General features: G+C 34.8%; 1 protein-coding gene across 7 annotated transcripts in view; it reads left to right on the top strand.

Moving 5' to 3' along the window:
* Positions 1–19,193, top strand: part of SGCZ (sarcoglycan zeta) — a 413,238-nt gene extending 394,045 nt beyond the window's left edge. For all 7 annotated transcript variants that reach the window (XM_085577913.1, XM_085577912.1, XM_021534351.4 and 4 more), the window contains one exon: positions 123–19,193. In XM_085577913.1, coding sequence (XP_085434039.1) covers positions 123–338 — 216 coding nt within the window. In that variant the 3' untranslated portion in view covers positions 339–19,193. The remainder of the gene's footprint in view (positions 1–122) is intronic.
* The last annotated feature ends 539 nt before the right edge of the window (positions 19,194–19,732 follow it).

Below are 19,732 nucleotides of genomic sequence, written 5' to 3'. Positions count from 1 at the left end.
ATAAAATATTTCTAAAATTTTAAATATATTTCTAAAAAATTACAGCTGACTCAAAGCACTTCTTTAAAATATGTCTCACTGCTGATAAAAATTTATGTATTTTTTTTTCTCCCTCTTTTTAGATATTTTTAGACGCAGATACAATACGCCTGGGAAATCTACCAGTGGGGTCCTTTTCATCCTCCTCCTCCTTCTCCTCCTCCTCCTCACCCAGCTCTTCAGCTCCTCGCCAGACTATCTATGAGCTCTGTGCTTGTCCCAATGGTAAACTTTACCTGTCCCCAGCAGGAGCAGGCTCCACATGTCAATCCAGTAGCAACATCTGCTTGTGGAGCTAGAATGACTCCGTTTTATCCTCACACCAGAATAGCCTTTTGTTACTTCACTCTGCTTCACAGTTCAGTTTGGTTTCCCTTGTGACAAGTCCAACGCTCCAAAGGGCCTGCAGAGCAACTTCTTCCACTGTAAGCAGGAGTACGGCGCTGCCTCCTCTTGTGGTCTGTGCTGCCCCTCAACACAGAGATGGGAGAGAGATATCCAGAAAAACAATGTATTCTTCATCAGGAAACCTAGAACATAAATCACCTTATTTTCCAAAAGGAACAATAACACAGGTGCCTTTGCTACTTGAAGTGAAGCACATAGTTTTAGATTTTTGCAGGACCTGGATATGAACTGCACATAAATATATATCTAGAGAGACAGAGAGACAGAGTATATTAATTTACCTAGAATCTGATGGTGAGATTAATTGGTTCCCCCTGTATGATAAATAATTTTACTGTCTGAAAGCACAATTTTCCATTCATCTTTTTGAAGTAAACTTTTATCCCTGAATTTTAAAATTTTAAAGCATTGTGTGATGCTTGCTTTACTAAACAAATTCAGTAAATGGTTTTTAATACAAAAAGAGACAAAATTCCTCCCTGAGTTTGGTTTCTTTAAAAATGTGTTGTTACTATTTGTCTACTAAGTCTAGGGTTTTGTACACTAGGTAAATTTTGGAAATGCTCAGCAATATTCCTTTAAATGTTAAAAACACATGCTTTTGTTTGTCAGATCTGAATGACCTTATATAATATTTTCATGGCCACTGCATGTGAAGCAATTGCTTTAAGTCAAACATACAGTTTCTGGAAAAGAAGACCCGGGTAAAGAAGGAAATTCTGATGATATGTTTTTTGATCAGTGTATTGCTCTTCACAAGGTTCTCATAATTGGCAAATACAAAACCACAGGAGAAATCTTCAAAGGTACATCTTGCCCATTTTCTGACTATCTGCTGCCACTTGAACACAGTACAAACATTGGTAGTAATGTAACGTGGTGTTGAGATGCAGTGCACTAACAACATGTATGACATTCACATTTATTATTCTCTTTTGTTTACCATCTGTTGCTGAGGTTTCAAAGTAATAGTAGTATATATAGAACCACATATTAAATGACATTCGGTATTAAAAAGTATGTCAATATTACATTATCTTTACCAGGTCTGTGTTTAAATTATGCAGCCACATTTGCACTCAGATGTCACTGCTGACTTTCTTTTTTGAAAATTTTCATGTGTTATTTCTTTCTTGTATCAATGTTCATACTTATTTGGCTTAATTGTTAATTGAAATCTTACGAAAAACACTTTGGTATGCTGCTGGTAAATTTGGCATGGCATTGATTAACAAGAGTATCTTGAAACTTGCAGAACCCAGGAAAGTAAAACAATATAAAAATGTTTCCTATTGTGGAAGATGGCTTGATTGTGTGAGGTAAGTGTGCTTTTTGATTCTATTCTTTAAATTACATCACCTAGCTTGTATTTTTGGAGGCTTCTGGATCTAAGATCACCAATGAAATGAGAGCTTTTGCAAAGTAATTCTAAGGCCGGAGGAGATGGTGCAAGGTGGGTATTTCTACACACTTTTTTTTTTTTTTAAATATATTTTGAGAGGAAAAAAAAAATGAAAATGAGCTAACTAGTATGTTGATTGCCATGGCATCTTATTACCACCTGATAAGATTAACTTTGTTTTCAGTTCAGGTAAAATTCACTCCTATGCAGAAGACCAGCACAAGACATGTCAACAGCTTGCCTTACAAGTGGCCCTCTTCAGAGGTGTGAATTTTACCCCATAGCAAGAATTCTGTATTTGATGGTTTTAACAGTTAAATGAAAGTTTTGAATGGATTCTTTTATGTATTCAAAAGAAGGCTGTTAACAGCTGACTTCTTGTCTCTTTGAGATTTTTCTTCTTTGAAATAAAATATACTAGATAATATTGCAAGAAAATATATTAGAACATGAGGATTTTTCAGATAGTAAGAGGGACAAAAAAAGTTACAGGTGACAAAGAAGATGATAATAAAACATGAAAAAGTGTAGCCATAAAATACACCCTTATTGTATGTAGGGATATGGATATCTTTTTCTTATGCACACAAGTAATGGAATGCTAGAGTGATAGTAATGAATTTCAGGAAGAAAAGTATAAAGATATCTATGAGGACACATTTATGTGTATTCATTATCTGTGCACATCTACATACACCTGTTGCTTAAAAGATGAACAAATATAGTGACTAATCTATTTGGTAAATTAAAATGGGGCTTCCCACAAATTGCATACAGGTAAGCCAAGGAGTTTTTTTTCTCCTCAAATAAATGTGCAAGATGACTTGCAGATACATTGTCATGAATTTTCCACTGAAAAATTCTTATTTGTTTGTTCTTCACCTTCTGAGATTATTTACCTGTTATTTGTTTAAAAAAGGTTTCTGTTCACTGGATGGAAGGATCCAATCTTAATAAATTTTACACCAACTAGGTTGGGAATGGGCAGGTAGGAAGAAAACTCTTGTTACTAGATTAATTTTAACAGCAAGACTGAAATAATTTGCCACTTTGTATGAAGAGAACTAAGAAGAGATACATGGATAGTACATTGGACTCCAAAAATCCAACCCAGTAAGTTCACCTAGCTCTGCACTGTCAGGATATTCTTTATTGGAGTCCCATCAATATGAAGTAGAGAACATTTAAGAGCTTCAACAACCTATGAGGTAGAATAACAAGTTCTCATAAAGTCTTAATATCTGTTGAATTTCATAATGTTAATGTTTTTCTTTATATCCATTGAAAACTGTAAGAAGGGAAGAAATAAGTTTGTATTTTAAAAAGTATTTCTAGCCCACATGACTTCAAGGAGTATTCAAAAAGTGATTTCAATGCATTAACCATTCTAAAAAATTAAGATGCCATTCTTATGATAGCAATGAAATATCTGCAAAGACCTTGTTGGCTACATGTATTCAATATATATGATAGATTTATCTCTTGTAAAAAATATTTGTGTCATATTATAGGATGCTGTCTCTTTCTTGTTAAAAAAAAAAAAGAAGAGAGAAAAGTGAAAGCATCAGCCAACCTCTCTGAGCACTGTCAGCTGTATGGTTTGTATTGCAGTTCATTCATTGGTTAAGACCAAAGACAGACACTTCTATTATATCCAACACTATGACACTACTGTTTCTACTAATTCTGTTGGAATGAAAAGATGAAAAGTTGTAATTACAACATGAAATGTAACATAGTTTAGATTTGTGCAGCATTTTGAGCTGTAGATTTTCACTTTTTTCCAGGATTTAAATTTTTTTCAGTGTCTTGCAATTACATTACTATTTATGCATAAGGGGGGGGGGGGGGGAGGGTCTTTTGGTGTTCCTAAGAAAACATGCCAAGATATTGCTGCTTTGAAATGAAGTTATACTGGTTTGCTTGTAAAAATGGATTGATTGGATAAAATAATTCACTTTCGACCATTTTAGATGCAGAGGGTTATTGAGTCTGGAAGATAGAGCCATAATTGTCTAGAGGGATTTAATGAAGGATGTTTGAGATATTTGGTTGCTAACATAATGTATCTTTTAGGGGGGTTTTGTTTTATTTGTTTTGCTTTGGTTTTAGATTCCAAATAATTGCTAAATAAAAAACAAGTTAAAAATCCACAAACTTGGACTATGGAATTGTTATCAGCTGATCCACTGTAATGCGCATGAAAGCTGGATCAAAATCTGAGCATTGTATTGTTCCAAACAGTACTCAGTAAAGGTCTGCTAACCATTTTTGTTTTGTAACCTTCATGTTAATGGTTCTCTTGTATATAGAAGTATATATAAAAAGATGGGAACTATTTTCTTACACATACTATGCAATATGTTTGTAGAACTGCAATATTACCAAAATTACAAAAGCTGTGCTTTTGTACTCTCTTGCTTTATGTAAAACAAATCTTTTTTCTATTTAATGGACTGTCTGTCTTAAAATTGTGGATAACATTATTCAAAAGCAGTACTCTGAAAATTTTAAGACTTTTATTTAACTTCGATTTTATTTTTTTAATGAAAATAATAGCAAGGTTTTGGAAGTTGGAAATTTTTTTTTCTTGGAAAGCTAGAACTTTTTCAGCATGTAATTAACACTCAGTTTAAAACGTCTCCTATACTTCTTTCATTGGTCTTAGCATTTCCATCTGGTGCTACCATATAACCATAAATAAATCTGATACATTAAATAGGAAACATATCAGAACTAATTTCAAGAATAATCAAACAGGAATCCTGCTAAGGGTGAGGAGAACATATAGTTTGGCTGATGAGAAACTTTTAGAATTTCTGGGGTTTCTTTATGGATTTTTTTTTTTGTTAGTTTGCGTTTCCTTACCTCTGTCTACATTAGCAACGTGGTAATAGCTTTAATTTGTTTTTCAATTGTTTTGTCCTCATACACAGACTATAGTACAGTTTTATTTCAAACATTTTTTTGTAAATAACAGACACTGCAATTAAATGCAGTACTTATGTTAGGAAAACCCAATTTTAAAGAAGTCTAGGCTTTATTTCTACAGCAGCATTAGTAAAGTTTAAATTACGATGCTGCTATATCATCTACCATAAAAGCATATTGCACTTCTCAGGTTCCGTTGTATCTTGCCAGAATAATCTTAAACTGCATATTCATGTTTAAACTGCCCTTGTTTACAAGCCACTTGAGAACTACAGAGTCATGTAAAAGTTTTTGTGGTGGTGTCACCAATGCAGACAAATGCTCTCTGTGCTTACCCTGGGCCGTGTCGTTGCTGCTAACAGCACAGCTTTGCACTGGGCTCCAACAAAAAGCAAGGTGAGCATTTAGTGGGCCTGTTTACACTGAACTCCTTGCTGCCATATTATGATTTCGTCAATACCCAGGCAGCAACTCGCTTCATAATGCCTAAAAAATCAGTAATTTCTGTACAAGAGCAACAGTTGCATAGAACCATCAGTAATATAGACTGATAAGTCTCAAGTGACTAAAACATGATAGCTGATGCAGCAAGAAAAAATATTTAGCCATTTTACTCAGGGTTGGACTAGTCCAATCTGGGGAAACTACTGCCAGTAAAAAAGAAATAGAAAATAAGTGAAAAAAATCCACCATATGCATCATGCTGATTCAATAGAGCCCACACTGAGACAAATTTAATACAAGCTCTCTATGTAAAATATAGCTAGGTCTCCTCTGAAAGTTGGAACAGAGCTTCAGATTACGTTGTTTGAATTTGAAAGTATTATTTGCTCTTTCAGCAATACATTTCTTATACAGGCCAGGACAGGAATAGTGTCATAAGAGCTGAGGTAAAATCTTATACTGTATATCCAGTCTGATCAGAGTCCATTAACCACAATAAAATCTAGCCTATTTAACTAAGAAAAAAAAATGAAATTTGAAACTTTTGCTGAGTTTTGGCAAAACTTTAAGTGGATTTCACCTTTTTACGGAGTGTCCAGCTCTAAAAGTGTCTTCAATTCTGACATGTTTAAGCAATGACAGCAATTTATATTAAAAAATTTGCCCCTGGGGCTAACCAGCTTCATTTAATGCATGACTTGATCTGAGAAGCAAAAGTTGCTTTTAGTCCCATGTATGCCCCTTTATTTGAGAGACCCACAAGGGAGAAGTTCATCTTTCAGCATCACCTAGAGCACAGTGTAAAGTAGGATTTAAGCATAAGAGATGCATTACTGAAGGCAAGATGTATTGTTTTCTGTGCTCTGTGATATTTTGAGAGCTTGCATACAGTCATTCTTTACCACTAAGAGATCTGCAATCTAGCACAACAACTTATTTCTAAGTATATATTTCAGAACAGAAATGGTTTTCTTTCTAGGGGATGTTTACTCAGTTTTCTTGTCCCAGACACTGCAACAGTTAGTAAGTCAAATCCTCCTTCTTAACTCCCACCCACTCTTAACTCTTCAGCTGAGCTTCTGTTGTCCCCTTAAACATCCTCTTTTCTTCACAAACAACAAAAGTATAGGCAACAAAAAGAATTTTGCTGTCTCATTATTAGGATGCTTCCTGTGTGACTTACTTAAACTGGGTCAAGTGGAAGGTTATTTGCTTTGTGACAGCAGAAGTTATGCAAGGAAAACGCACATAGGTAAATATAATTTTTAGTCTATCTTACTGGAATGATACTTCTAGAGTGAAAGATTTTAGACTATAGGCTTCTTAAAAACTTTTTATTTCTCAGATGTTTTGTCATTCAATTAATGTATTTAAAATGCCATAAAATAAAAATGGGAATTATCCAATCCTGTCACATTTTTTTAATAGAAAAGGAATCACTGAGCTCATTATTTGTCCCTCTCTACCAATGCGCTTATTTACTTTTACAAATCTGAAAAAAAAAACAAACCAGAGCTAAAATGTTAAATAGGATAAAGATAACTATTTAAAACCCCTATTAAACAGAATATTGTTCCTTTTAGTTCATGACTGACATTCTCATTCATCCTTGGTAAATTAATGCTCTGATTTCTTATACAGTGGCAAGCTTTCTGTTGTTTTGTGCGATCTCTGGGAGATAGGAAACCCCTGATGATAAAGGAAATAGAATAACTGCACAGTATTGAAAGAAACATCTGTGATAATATTCCCCATGCTACTATGGAACTCAAAAAGATATGGGGACATTTACTCATGTGAGGGAAAACGGTCATCTAAAGTATTTAAATGTTGTGAAGAAAATAGTCAGGATGTTTCCAGCTCCATGCTCCCCAGGATAACTGAGACAGGATAACCTTCGAGAGACAGACAGAAAGGAAATTGTTTTCTTGATCTGCATTGGGATGTGTAGTACAGTGAGGCACAGGCAGTAAATCTAAATCATCTTGCAACAGTAAAAACAGTCAGAAGACTGCTCCCTAGCCCTCAGAGAAATGGAAAGAAAGTCAGGTAAAGATGTATCATACCATTCTAGGAATGGTTTGTGTTGAATGGTTTGGGTCGAAAGGAATCTTAAAGAGCATCTAGATTCAACTCCCCTGCCCTGGGGCCACCTTCCACTGAACCAGCTTTCTCAAAGCCCCATATCCAACCTGACCTTGAACATTTCCAGGGACACCCACAACTTCTCTGAGAAATCTGTGCCAGTGCCTCACCAATCTAAACCTAACCTCATCAAATTTAAAGCCAGTAAGCCTTGTGCTGGCACTACATGCCCTTATAAAAGGTCTGTCTTCAGTTTTCTTGTAGGCCATCATTAGGTATTGCTCTAAGGTCTCCCTGGAGCCTTCTCTTCTCCAGGCTGTACAACCCCAATTTTCTCAGCCTTTCCTCATAGAAGAGATGTTCCATCCCTGTAATCATTGTTGTGGCCCTTCTTTGGAACTCACTCCAACAGGTCTGTGAATAATTTCTTTATATCCTTGAAAATATTTTCCTTTATTTTCTTGGCTCTTTTAAAAACCAGCATTAGGAAGGAGAAAAGCAGTAACCTAGGTATGAATATTGTGTTCCTCAAATAGAAGGTAACAGTGAACTCTATGTTTGAATATGTATCTCTGTTTATGGCAGAAAGAGATGAAAATAGGCCAGTACAGTAGGATGGATTCAAGACCCAGTAAAGTCAATAGGAAATAATGACAAACTACATGTCTCTAGATTAAATTTTAAATGTTTATTAAAAAAAAAAAATTGTCATAGTCCATGACTTTTTATAGTGCATTTCTAAAATGCATCATTAACATTAGTGTTAATGTTTCCTCTGCTAATTGTTCCAGTTTCTAACTGAAAGTACCACTTTGACTCTCTCACAAGGAGAGCTCTAAATAGTTGTACAGGCTTCAGTCATTTGTCAAAACCAAATTTAAAAATTGTAAGATGTCCAAAATGAATCATAGAAAAAAAAAAAAAGGTAAAAAAATCTACTGCCACTGCCTTTTCATATTTTGACTCAGTGTTTTCCTTGCAATGGAGGAGTTGCACTGTTTCTGGAAGCAATAGGTTTGATATTCCTGGACTTTTAGAGTCTCTGCAGACCATGCTGCTTCCCTTCCTTTTTGCACAGGGGAGAAAAATTTGGGAAATTAATTATTTCTATTGGGTTCTGGCTTGATTTTTGTTGTGTGTTCTATCTTTACACTTACCTTTATCTCTGTTTTTAAGTGTAAAGGGAATAGAATGATGGCAGCTACTAAGTCTGACAATAATAATGGCAGCATGGGGTGGGTTATTGCTCAAGATAATTGTATGGTAGAGCAAAATTGAGGAGGAGAAAGGGAGCATTAGAAGACAAAGCATGAAAAGAGAATAAAGGCATGGGAAAAGAGGCAGAGTGGTACTAGTACAGGTTTACTGTTAAAAGGGGAAGAAAGTGCTAAATAAATGTTAAAATTTCTCTTTCCCTCTATGACCTTGTCAAATATATCATGCCAAAGTGCAGAAAGCAGGCAAAAGCTCCAGGATAGCATAGATTCAAAGTCCTTTTCAAGACCAGAAATTCAAGACCGAAAAAAGACTATTTATAGGAACAAGACAGTAAAAACAACATCAGAAAATTTCTCTTGCTTCTCTGGCCTCTCTGTGAAGATAGGCACAGATGTGGAAACTATAAGCTATGGAAACTGTATAGAAGACAGAAAGCTTTATGTACAAAAATACATTTCTGGAAGAAGAAGTCACTGAGGTTTACATTAGGCTACAGCAGTGTAAATGGAAAATAGCTGGAACAAGAATTAGAAAACGGAAAATAGTCTACAGGTCGGTGAGCTTTTGTTTGCTTGCTTGATTTGAAGGTTTTTTCAAGAGGAGGGAATCTGGACTGTAAGGTATTTTCTTATTTCCTTATTTCTCTTTAATTTTGTTCTATTTTGTTTTCCAAACACAGCATCTGAAAACAAAGAGACTCATGCTGTGATTTCACAGCAGTCAAGAACTATATATATATATATATATATATATATATATATATATGTGTGAATGAAAGAACAATTAAGAAAGCAGTGCTACTTACAAGCATTTTGGAAACAGTAGTTTTCTTGTTTTATGAAAGGTAAAGAATGAGACTGACGATGAAAGCACACATTTGTGTTCAGTTTTTTTAAGCACATTTATCTCTACTCACATCACATTACACAGTTTTCAAGCCCAGATGAGTCCTTTTATATTACCATGTAAAGAAATATTTTGTATCTCTACATACGAATTAGTTCACATGCAGTGGAAATTGTCCATAAAGCTATTTATTCTCTATGATGATTATTGCCACCTCATCTTCATGTTTCCCCAGCATAAACTGCTGGACTATAGTAGGCCTACTAAAATTCAGATTTTACCTCTTGGTTCTTCAATTATTACTTTAGGAAAGTGTAGGACACCATACCAATCCTTTTTATGGTGCTGTGATAATAAATATTCCTTCTCACACATGTTAGCATATATTTGTAAGCAAGTCACCACAGGCTTAACCAGATTCCTGGAGCTGCTTCTAAAATTATTTGTTTATTTACATACAGTTTCCAAAATCTTGCATGGCTTTAATAAAATGTGGGTTTTTATATTTTTGTTTAACTATAGTACATAATGTACTTTAAAGAGATTTAAATTATACACCTAAACCACAAAACTTTATTAATGGCCATATGTTCCTGAGAACTGAAAGGGAAAAATACATTTAAATCATAATATCTCACATTTTACAGAATACTGTAATTTTTGTTGTTTTAGGTGATTTTCCTATCTATTTTTAGGAAACCTTACAAGCAAATGTTTAATTAATTTTGACACTGTACAGTTTGCCTAAGGAATATCAGTTCAGTTAGACTATTGCGTGACAAAGTATTAACATTCCAAAGAAACATTTCTAAATGGTGTATTATTCCCTTTTAGAAGTAAATAATGTATTCTCTTATTGTGAAGTATCACAAATTATATTAATTTTTTAAATAAATGTAAATAAAGTTCTTTAGTAGAAACTTCTCTGAAATGTGCACCTTCAATTTATTGACCTTTTCTGCTAACATAATTAATTGGCAAAATATGTTAAGATACATGCTAATCATTTTCATATTTTATGGCAGTTTGCATTGTCTCACATATCTTTTGAGTAAGTGGGATATGTGTTTCTATGGGGTTTTGTGCAGAATGCATATATTTTTGTTCTATTATTTAATTAATATCAAGTTATCCTTTGGATTTATTTATTTTGGATGCAGTTTTGTCACTACACTTAACAGTTAGGTCAAGTTTATCCAAAGCTCTGAATATATATTTAGCTTTAAGTATGTGAGCCATTCCAGTAAATTTAATGGAGCTTCTGAAATCTAACATTAGTAGCATGATAAAATATTTTTCTGGATAATATTCATAAATCAAGTAAAGTAAGGCAATACCTTTCTAGTTTAAAAATTATTTACTGTATAAAAATGAAGGTGAATGACTAGTCTGACTATTCCACAGTACTTCACTTTACTTATTTTAGTTGAGTAAAGCTTCTCTTGAGAAGATAAATTAATCACTATTTTCCTTTTCAGATCTATGTGTGACTTCTATGCACCACTGGCCCTTTGCATCATAACTATTTTTATTCCTGATTTGAATTATATCAGCATCTATTATGTTGAAGTGTTTTGTGCAAGTCTGCCATGGTACAGTTTGCCCATTCTGATGTTCTCTCACTAACAATGTCTTCCCAGATGCATTGGATGGTGTGAACACACATCATCAGGCATTAATTCCAAAGGATGAAGAAAATAAATTTTAATTGTCAAAAAATGAAGGTGATGCAGATGGTCACTGTATATTGCCAGTTGTTCTGTAACTCTGGAGTCTTTGAGAGGGATTTACAAAACAAACAAGAAATCAGTTTTTAAATTGTAAAAATCTTCTGAGTTTCATGACTGCCCTATTTATTATGATGGGACACAGAGGAGCTTGAACAAAAGGAGAATGGAACTTTCTTCACACCTGCAATCATTGTATAGTGGAAGAGAAAAAAGGAAGAAAATTACAGTTTTTAGTTTTGCCAATATGAAAATAACAGCTCTGTAATATCAGATTTTGTATTGGGAGATCTGGCTGTTAGCTGTATAAGAATTGACTGCTCTGTCAGCTTTACTCTGTGGAGAATAATTATAGACAAAAATTGTTAGTTATGTATTTTCAATCATTGTGATTATTCTGCTTGTGCTGTCTCTTTTTCTTATCCATGAACTTTATTACTCCTTAGGACTCTTTCTGAAAGAAGTACGGGAAAAGATCTCTGGGTTAACAGCCTTACCTTCTCAAGATTAAAAGAATAACACATGAAAGTAATGCTTCATTTTATAAGAAAAGTTTAAAAATCTGGTCAATAATTACAGATTAAATTATCGTAATATCCCCCTTAAAAATAAATAAAACACTTTAGATATCACTCTGCATAGTTTTCCTCTTACATTCCCCTTGGAGCTTCTGTGAACTCTGAAAAAATTACCCTGTTGCCTTGATTTTTTTAAATTTTCTAAAGCCTTCTGAGTTTACATTCTTGTAGCAAACTTTCTCACACACTTTATGCAAATAACTTATTGGTTTTGCATTCCTTCATAGAGGCGGAGAAATCTGATGGACTAATAGTTCGTCCAGTGTCGGAGAGGTGGCACTTTCACCCTCCAATCCACTGTCACCTTTGGAAAACTATAAATGCTGAAGTCAGAAAAAATAAGCTGGCCTTTTTACCTTGACAATAGCAGCGGCTTGCATCGTGCTTTCTCGTGTCCTGTACTGACAAAACCCCATCAATGCACTTAGCCCAACCAGTGTCCACATCTAAGTCAGACTGGCAGTGGCAGCAGAGGATGGTAATTAAGGACAGCATGGGTGCCTGGCCAATTTGCACAGTCCCTTCCCCAGAGATTCCCCCAGTATCCATAGTTATATTCCCTGCCTCATTCCTTTGGTATTGGTCTATGAAGTTGTTGTGTATGGGTTTCTGTAATCCTTTTTTAAAACTGCTGACTTTTGCTTTCTGTGGCAGCAAGTTCGCAATAACATTCTTTTATCTAATTTAAACACAAGTAATTTCACTGACTGCCCTTAGTTATTTTATTGTGGGCTTTCAAATATAACAGAATAGACTTTTCAGTTGGAACGGACATACAGAGATCATCTCATCCAACTTCTTGACCACTTCATTGCCAATGAAAAATTTGAAGTGTATCCTTAAACACTGACAGACTTCAGGCATCAACCACCTCTCTAGGAAGTCTGTTCCAGTGTTTGATGACCCTTTTCATAAAGAAATGTTTCCTAATGTCCAGTCCGAACCTCCCCTAACTGGAAGAATAATAGTTCTGCAACTGCTTTATCCACAACCATAAAAGTTAAACGTATCTCCTTCAAGAGACCACATCTTCTCTGCAATTTATTCTTACAATACTTCAGAACTCTCAGATAAAACCATTTCAGTCCTGGGTTAATTTACTTAATTAAATGACTGACAGCTAATTTACTTGGTTTGGTAGTTGTTCTGCTTATATTCTCTAGTGATTTAGCCCCTCTGATCTGTCTGCTACACAGAATACATTGAGTGTGAGAATACCTTCAGTACCATCAGCAACCTCTTCATTAGGCTTGTAGTTCTGGCACAGAAAATCAATTTTACCTTTGCTCTACATTGATTCCAAAGAAAGGATGATTTTCTTCACAGAAAGAGTGATTAGATATTGGATTGGACTGCCAAAGGAGGTGGTGGGGTCACCATCCCTGGAGGTTGTTAAGGAACAACTGGGTGTGGCACTTAGTACCCATGGTCTAGCTGTCATGGTGGTATTGGGTCATAGGTTGGACTTGAAGAACTCAGAGGTCTTTATTTCTGGCTTGATTATTTCTGTGGCATTCTGTGGTTCTGCATTTGATATTGCATATGCCAGTCAGACAGCCTGGCTATCAGTCTGGTTTGTCCTCTCTATTTTTATGTTTATTCCCTCCTGGCCTTTCAGAGACACATGAATATAAACCACATGCTCTCAGAGGATTCCTCATTCTGAACCAGGTGCTTCTATGTGCCTGCTGGCTTTCACCTAGTCCCTCTACTAATACTAAAAATACTCCTCTACAACCCTTTTAATTTTCAGCGCCAGTAGATTTGGTTCCATTTCTACTAAAGTGCAGTCTTAGCAGGATGACTGAGGGTATGATAATCTATAATTCTGAAAGTGTTGCTGCAGAGCGTACATGTCACATCTCATGACAAGAGTCATGCACATTCCTGAAGATAGAGAGACCTCTAACCAAACTTCCCAAAGCACACAAAGCAAACTATGCTAGAAAGCAAAAAATATGTTCATAAGCCATTACTTGAACCTTTATCTCTCATTTCCTAAACATGTATTAAAAACATATCACTGAAGCAGCATTTTTAATATTGTTTGACTATTTTACTTTTCAGTGAAATAGTTTTTAAATAACTTCTGGTCGTAGTTCCTCCTTTCCTAGTAATACTTTTTTCCTAGTAATTTGCTTATCCTCATATTCCCAAAATGTTTATTGCAATAAAATTCATCCCACATATTCATCTGGCATATAAATAATGTTCCTCTCTGATCATACAGCAACACAAAATGAGGGTTGTTTTGCTGAGGAGAAATAGGATTTTTAAAAAGTATCTAAGTAAGACTCCAGGTGGGCCTGCTGGGTGTTTGCTGGGTAATCAGTGCTTGGAGTTGTTGCAGCTGGTGTCTTCATCTCCTGCAAGGCTTCAGTCTTCCCGAGCAGATTTGGCTCTAGCTCCTGATCAAATCCCAATTCCTGCTCTTGTGCTGTCTTTACTGCTGACTTCTGAGGTAGATGTCATGTTCTTCATCCTGTAATGCTTTGTGCTTCAGTCTGATGTGCGAAGCAGCTTGGTAAGTACTGTTGAAGGGAAGGGAATTGTCTACTAGTGAGTGCACTGTGGCTGGTGCCTTCTCAGGCCTAGAGCTCTCCAGACAGCTGAATGATGATCACAATATGTTGTTTAGTGTTTTCTGCATGGAAAAAAAGTAACTAAAGTATTTTCAAATGTTTGGGGTTTCTCCATTATTGGAGAATATCATAAGTGCTTTGCCCTCTCTTACCCTGTTGCTAGGCTTCCAATCTTACAAACAAGTAAGGCTTTAACTGCTGATAGGCTACAATCTTCAGTAAGTTTTATCAGGCTGCTCACAGGGTTAACAGCATGTACATCACTAAATGACTTTGTACCTCATACTCTATGGGCTTTACCCAAATTCAGAGAATAAAATTATGTGCAGTGATTAAAGACCAGATTCTTTTTAATGCCTTATATCCAGTTTAAGGACTATTCAGGATTATATTTTAAAAAAATAAATCAAGAAAAGCAGATTAAGATAAAAAAATCTTCAGCAATACAACAAGCTTTAAAGGAAAAAATATTGTTTTTCTAGTGATGTTTACCTGGTGCTTCCCACTGTGCTTTAAAAATAGAAAACAAAAGTGATAATAGATTTGCAGTTAGCAAATTAACAACCCTTACAGTTATTAAAATAAGGCATTCCATGTTTATAGTGTCCTGAGAGCCATATTTTTAATATTCTATGCAATTAGATTTTATAGAAGATCTCTTCTTACTCTTTCACTTTGTTTTTTAAGGACATCTGCAGCAGTCTATGTTTCTTGTAGATATATGTAACAATTTAATAAACCTCTGGATTATTTCCTCATTACAAGAAAAATTTGTCATCCATAGAAAGTCAGAAGGATATTCAAAATTATCACTTAACCTAGTGATATGAAGAAAAATCCAGATCTTGTAAAAAAAAAGAAAAATCCCATAAAAAATCTCACCTCACTGCCTGTGTAAATATTTATGCCGAAGGCAATGATTTATGCTCATTTTCTTTGTAACCTTACATACAGGGATTTTTTTTCCCTGATTATCCTGTTCACACAGTTAATTCTTCTTGCAGTATTACTTATTACTATTTCAGTAATTACATATAAAAGTTAGACTGCATCGTGTATTAAATTACATGTCAATAAATTTGGTACTTGGCATTTATTGCTTTGCTTAGAGGTTTATAATTTTAGTAAGCCTGACCACTTGTGAACTATTTAAAGAGATTTTCCATTGCTGCTATGCTCACTGTTATTTATGAAATCTCGTGTCTTTAGATATCCTAAATTGTATTTTCATTCATTATAATGGATAGATGTCTAAACTGTAGGGATTACAGCTTAACAGGTGTCAGTTAATACCATGCTTGAGTGCTGCAGATAGCCCAAGGATTATATTCATGTCTAATTGTCTACACTCCAGAGCACAACAGCTGCCACTTGTAGCAGATGCATCATCTGACTGATGATGTTCTGCAATGTGTCGACAGGGATTTCTGATGCAGCTGATTATATATGATTGTATTTGGCATAGCTGCCCAGCCTTAATAGACACTGTTATCATTGTTCACTGAACACTGGAATACTTTATTCAGCTGTTTGTTATGCCAGCTATAAGGAACTATCAGCCAAAAATTTTCACTAAGTTGGCTGTTTACTGGACCATATAAAATGAATAGTTGACCCTAATGAACTAGTGTCCTCATGTCAAAAATACACTACAGTGGGTGGAAACAACAGCCTTGGCAAGAAGCCTTTGCAAGAGAAGTCAGGCAAGAGAATGGAGACTCTTCTAATTTTGATGGGTAGTTGCACAAGTAGCAAATAATTAGGTAATAGTTCTAGGAATCTGCACTGCTGCTACCTGTGTGGGTTTTTATATAAAAGTCTCATTCCTACAATGATCTTTGCAGCATGACTGTGGTAGACAGCCTCTCATTTCCCAAATCCTTTACATGACATTATGCAGAGAGAGGGATGGAGAGAGATAGAAGGGAAAAAAAAAATAAAAAAGAAAAAAATATTTTTAGCATCAAGACTAACTTTGTTATGCACTTTATAATTTGTTATGCACTTTAAGATGATGTTTTATACTCAAGAAAACAAAGATGCCTTGAAGGTATACAAAGCATTGACTGATTTAAAAAAAAAAATAAAATATATATATATATATATACTGGTAGGTAGAATCTAGCGTATTCTAGAGTATGAGTTTGAAGGAAGCTTGGGAAAAGCAGGGAGAAAAAAAGTAAAATTATTAATAACTTTCAGATTTGTAAGAGAGTAAGCTCATATATTTTTCTCATATGTCTTCATCCAGATTTTTGATTTTTTTTATGAAAACTTAATCACCAATCATTTCCTGGAAGAATGATTAGAAAATGCATGACTGACCCAACATTAGTCTGACTTTCCCCCCCTCCTCCTATTCCTCTCACTTTTTTTTTTTTCAAATCAGTGTCTTCACTTGGAACTAATGTAAACATTTCATAAACTCAGACTAGGTTTTCTTGATTTCTTCTTCTTTTTATGTCAGAATTCCATCTTTAAAACAAATATACAAAGAGAGGGTCTACAATATTAACCTTTACTAACTTAAAAAGGAAAGCGTTCCATTCATAAAAGCTGCTATAAAACAAAATTCTGGTAGTGTACTGGGAAGTTAGATGAACCACTCAAACTATTCAATACCTCTCTTACAGTTTTCAGTATCCAGGAAGGAGCTTTCAGATCTTATTATTCTTCACCACATGTAAACTCTTTGGATTTATTTATTTCTATTAAGTTAGTAGAAACTTTTTTTCCTGTAAAATTAATGCAGTAAATATCTTGGAAGAGAAAATGTCAAATAATTTTTAGCTGATGAGGTCAAAACAGTCTAAATTAAGAAATAATTGAATTATCATATTTGATACCAGAGTAATTTGGGGAAAATTGATTTTGAAAACCATGGGAGATAAGGATAAGGGAATTGTTTGCAGCTTCTTCTGATAGGTATCCTGGATAGAGCTCATGCCATGCAGAGTCTGATTTTCTGATTCCCAGAGACAGATTGCAACAATGTCTTAAAATAAATTAAAAATATTGTTATGGAACTTTTAATGTCAGCTACTAAGGAGGTAAAAATAGTGGTGGGTTTTAGAAGTGAGAAACTGAAGACTGATGGGGAGCATTTCAAGTTAAAGTGTGATTAGTTCTAGGATTATGGCCTGTACTGTGTGAATTCTCAGATGACCTAAGTTAATAAAGTTAAGTAGCCTGATTAAGTCATAGATCTCTACTTCTTGTTCACCCTAAAAGGCAGAAAGCACTCTGTAGAACAGATGTAACTCTAAGCCATCAAGTTTATGTTGGCATCTGGAGCACATGATGCTGTATTACAACATGATGTTTCATTAGAATATGTTAGGGAAAGCTACTTTATACACAGATAAGTTTGATAAGTCATAGCAAGATGATATCAAAAAGGACAGCCTTTGCATCTCTTGCAGTTAGTGATGCAAACCAAGCATGTTTACTGTTTCAGTTTTCAGTAATCAATTCTTGTGGAGACATGAAAAACTTTCAAAATTATGCAAATGTCATTTTTTTATAAAGATGGTCAGATTTTAACAAGACCTTGGAAGAGTCATTGACAAAGCTCAAATTCTATATGAATTTTGCCTAAATTCTAAATGGAAGATAAGTTTACATGCAGAAGATGAGTATGTCATCAGGGAAGTACTGGCTCGTAATTTATAGGGAATTCCCTGGTTTAGGTGAAACAAGGCAAACCAAAATTTTCTCTTTAAGGATGAATTTAATTATGTTGGCTTTTCAAAAATGTCCTACATTTTAATAAGCACCAAAATACTGAAATAATCTAAAATAAGCTAAGCACACATGCTTACATTAAAATTTATAGACATTGCACCAATACATGGAGTATAGATGTGTGTGTGTACATATATTTTTGTGTGTGTGTATAAATTTTACATACCTCAGAAAAATCTCTGTGATGTATCAGATTCCAAGTAGTCAAAAAGGTGAACTGTCAGTTCCTTGTCTTGAACTTCTTCTTATTTTTCTACTTTAAGTAAATTTTTACAGATTGTTCTTTATGCTTAATAAAAGTTTCATCAGCACACAGAAATTCTTAAGTTGGAACTGCATTGTTCTTAGACAGTTTGCTTTGCTCTCATTGTGTTTTAATGACAAGCACGTGAAAAATTCAGATACTATGTTCTAATTATTATGTCATAGAATAAGCCCTTCAGTTTTAACATTACGGAACTGAATAGAGTTAACTGCTGCGTACAGAGCTGGCTGCAGTTTGACATTCTTAGCTGTAATGGGATTTCAAGACATATCAATCAAATCAACCTGTCAGTCAGGGCCTTAGACAAAAGAGTATATGATATCTGACATTACTGGGTATCTTCAATTCCCATAGCTAGAAACTCCTATGATGTTTTAATAGCCTTTTCTGCCTGAGCTGATAACTCTGAACGGGGTAGTCTATTGAAAAGAAGAGTTGGTTTTTTAAGGTCAGACTCAACTACTGTAAAAATATGCTGGATGCAATGCCAGTCTTGGTCAAAGTCTGCCTGCCTTCTACAGTGTTTGCTCTGCCAGGAAGGCATTACAACGGAGCATCTAGCACTCTGGATAATAGAGAGTCTGAGTGTTGATCTTGCCTGCTGTGACTCTGTATTTGACTTTTCTCCCATAGTCAATACAGTGTAAATACTCAGAGCAAATACAAATTAGCTCTGCACCCAAATGTGAAGGGTTCAAGTTCTTCATTAATATGCACATTTTGATGATACAAATCTATCAGGGGCATTGCTCGACAATGAGTAGCACTGAAATTGTCTTTTTTTAATGGGCCAGTGTCCTTTTATACTGTTTACATTATCTTCTGTGAAAGCCTTGATGATTACTGTTTATTAGTAATTCCTCAAACTCCAGTTTTGCCTCAGGAACTTCCCATGTTGGTATAATTAAAGAATTTACCTATCCATCTCTTTGCTAATGATATCTCATATTTGGGGAAACTGAACTTCTTACCATGAGTGTTCACTTTAATACGTCTTTTCCTGACATTATTTAGCATTACCTTCCTAACTGTGAATACATTCCAGATGTATATTGTAGGAAAAAAACAGAGCTGTCTATTTTTTTTTTTTTTTGTTTCAGTATTTAGCTTCCTGCTAAATCTTCTATGTCTCAAAAGGAAAAAAATAAAATCTATTTTTTGAGTGCCTTCCTCAAGAACCTTTCTCATTTCTTCACTAGCACTACCTAATTTCTCAAAATATTTTTCTTTTTAGATCTCTTTACTTCTGAAGATCTTGGGGTTTTTCCTCTCCATCTCTTATCTTATTATGTCCCTGCTGTTGTAATGTTTGAGCATTCCCAGAGGTGGTAATTGCAGTCATCAGAGATTGGTAACCAACTTCTGTTATTACTTCTCCCAAGGAAATTTCAGATGCATGTCTGACATGCTGTGCAAGGATTATGTGCTGCTTAACTTCACTCAGACTCTTCAGTAGTCACTGT

The sequence above is a fragment of the Lonchura striata genome, chromosome 4 (genome assembly GCF_050655825.1).
Source record: "Lonchura striata isolate lonStrDom1 chromosome 4, ASM5065582v1, whole genome shotgun sequence".
Lineage (NCBI taxonomy): Eukaryota > Metazoa > Chordata > Aves > Passeriformes > Estrildidae > Lonchura > Lonchura striata.
This window is presented reverse-complemented; position numbering and strand designations above follow the sequence as displayed.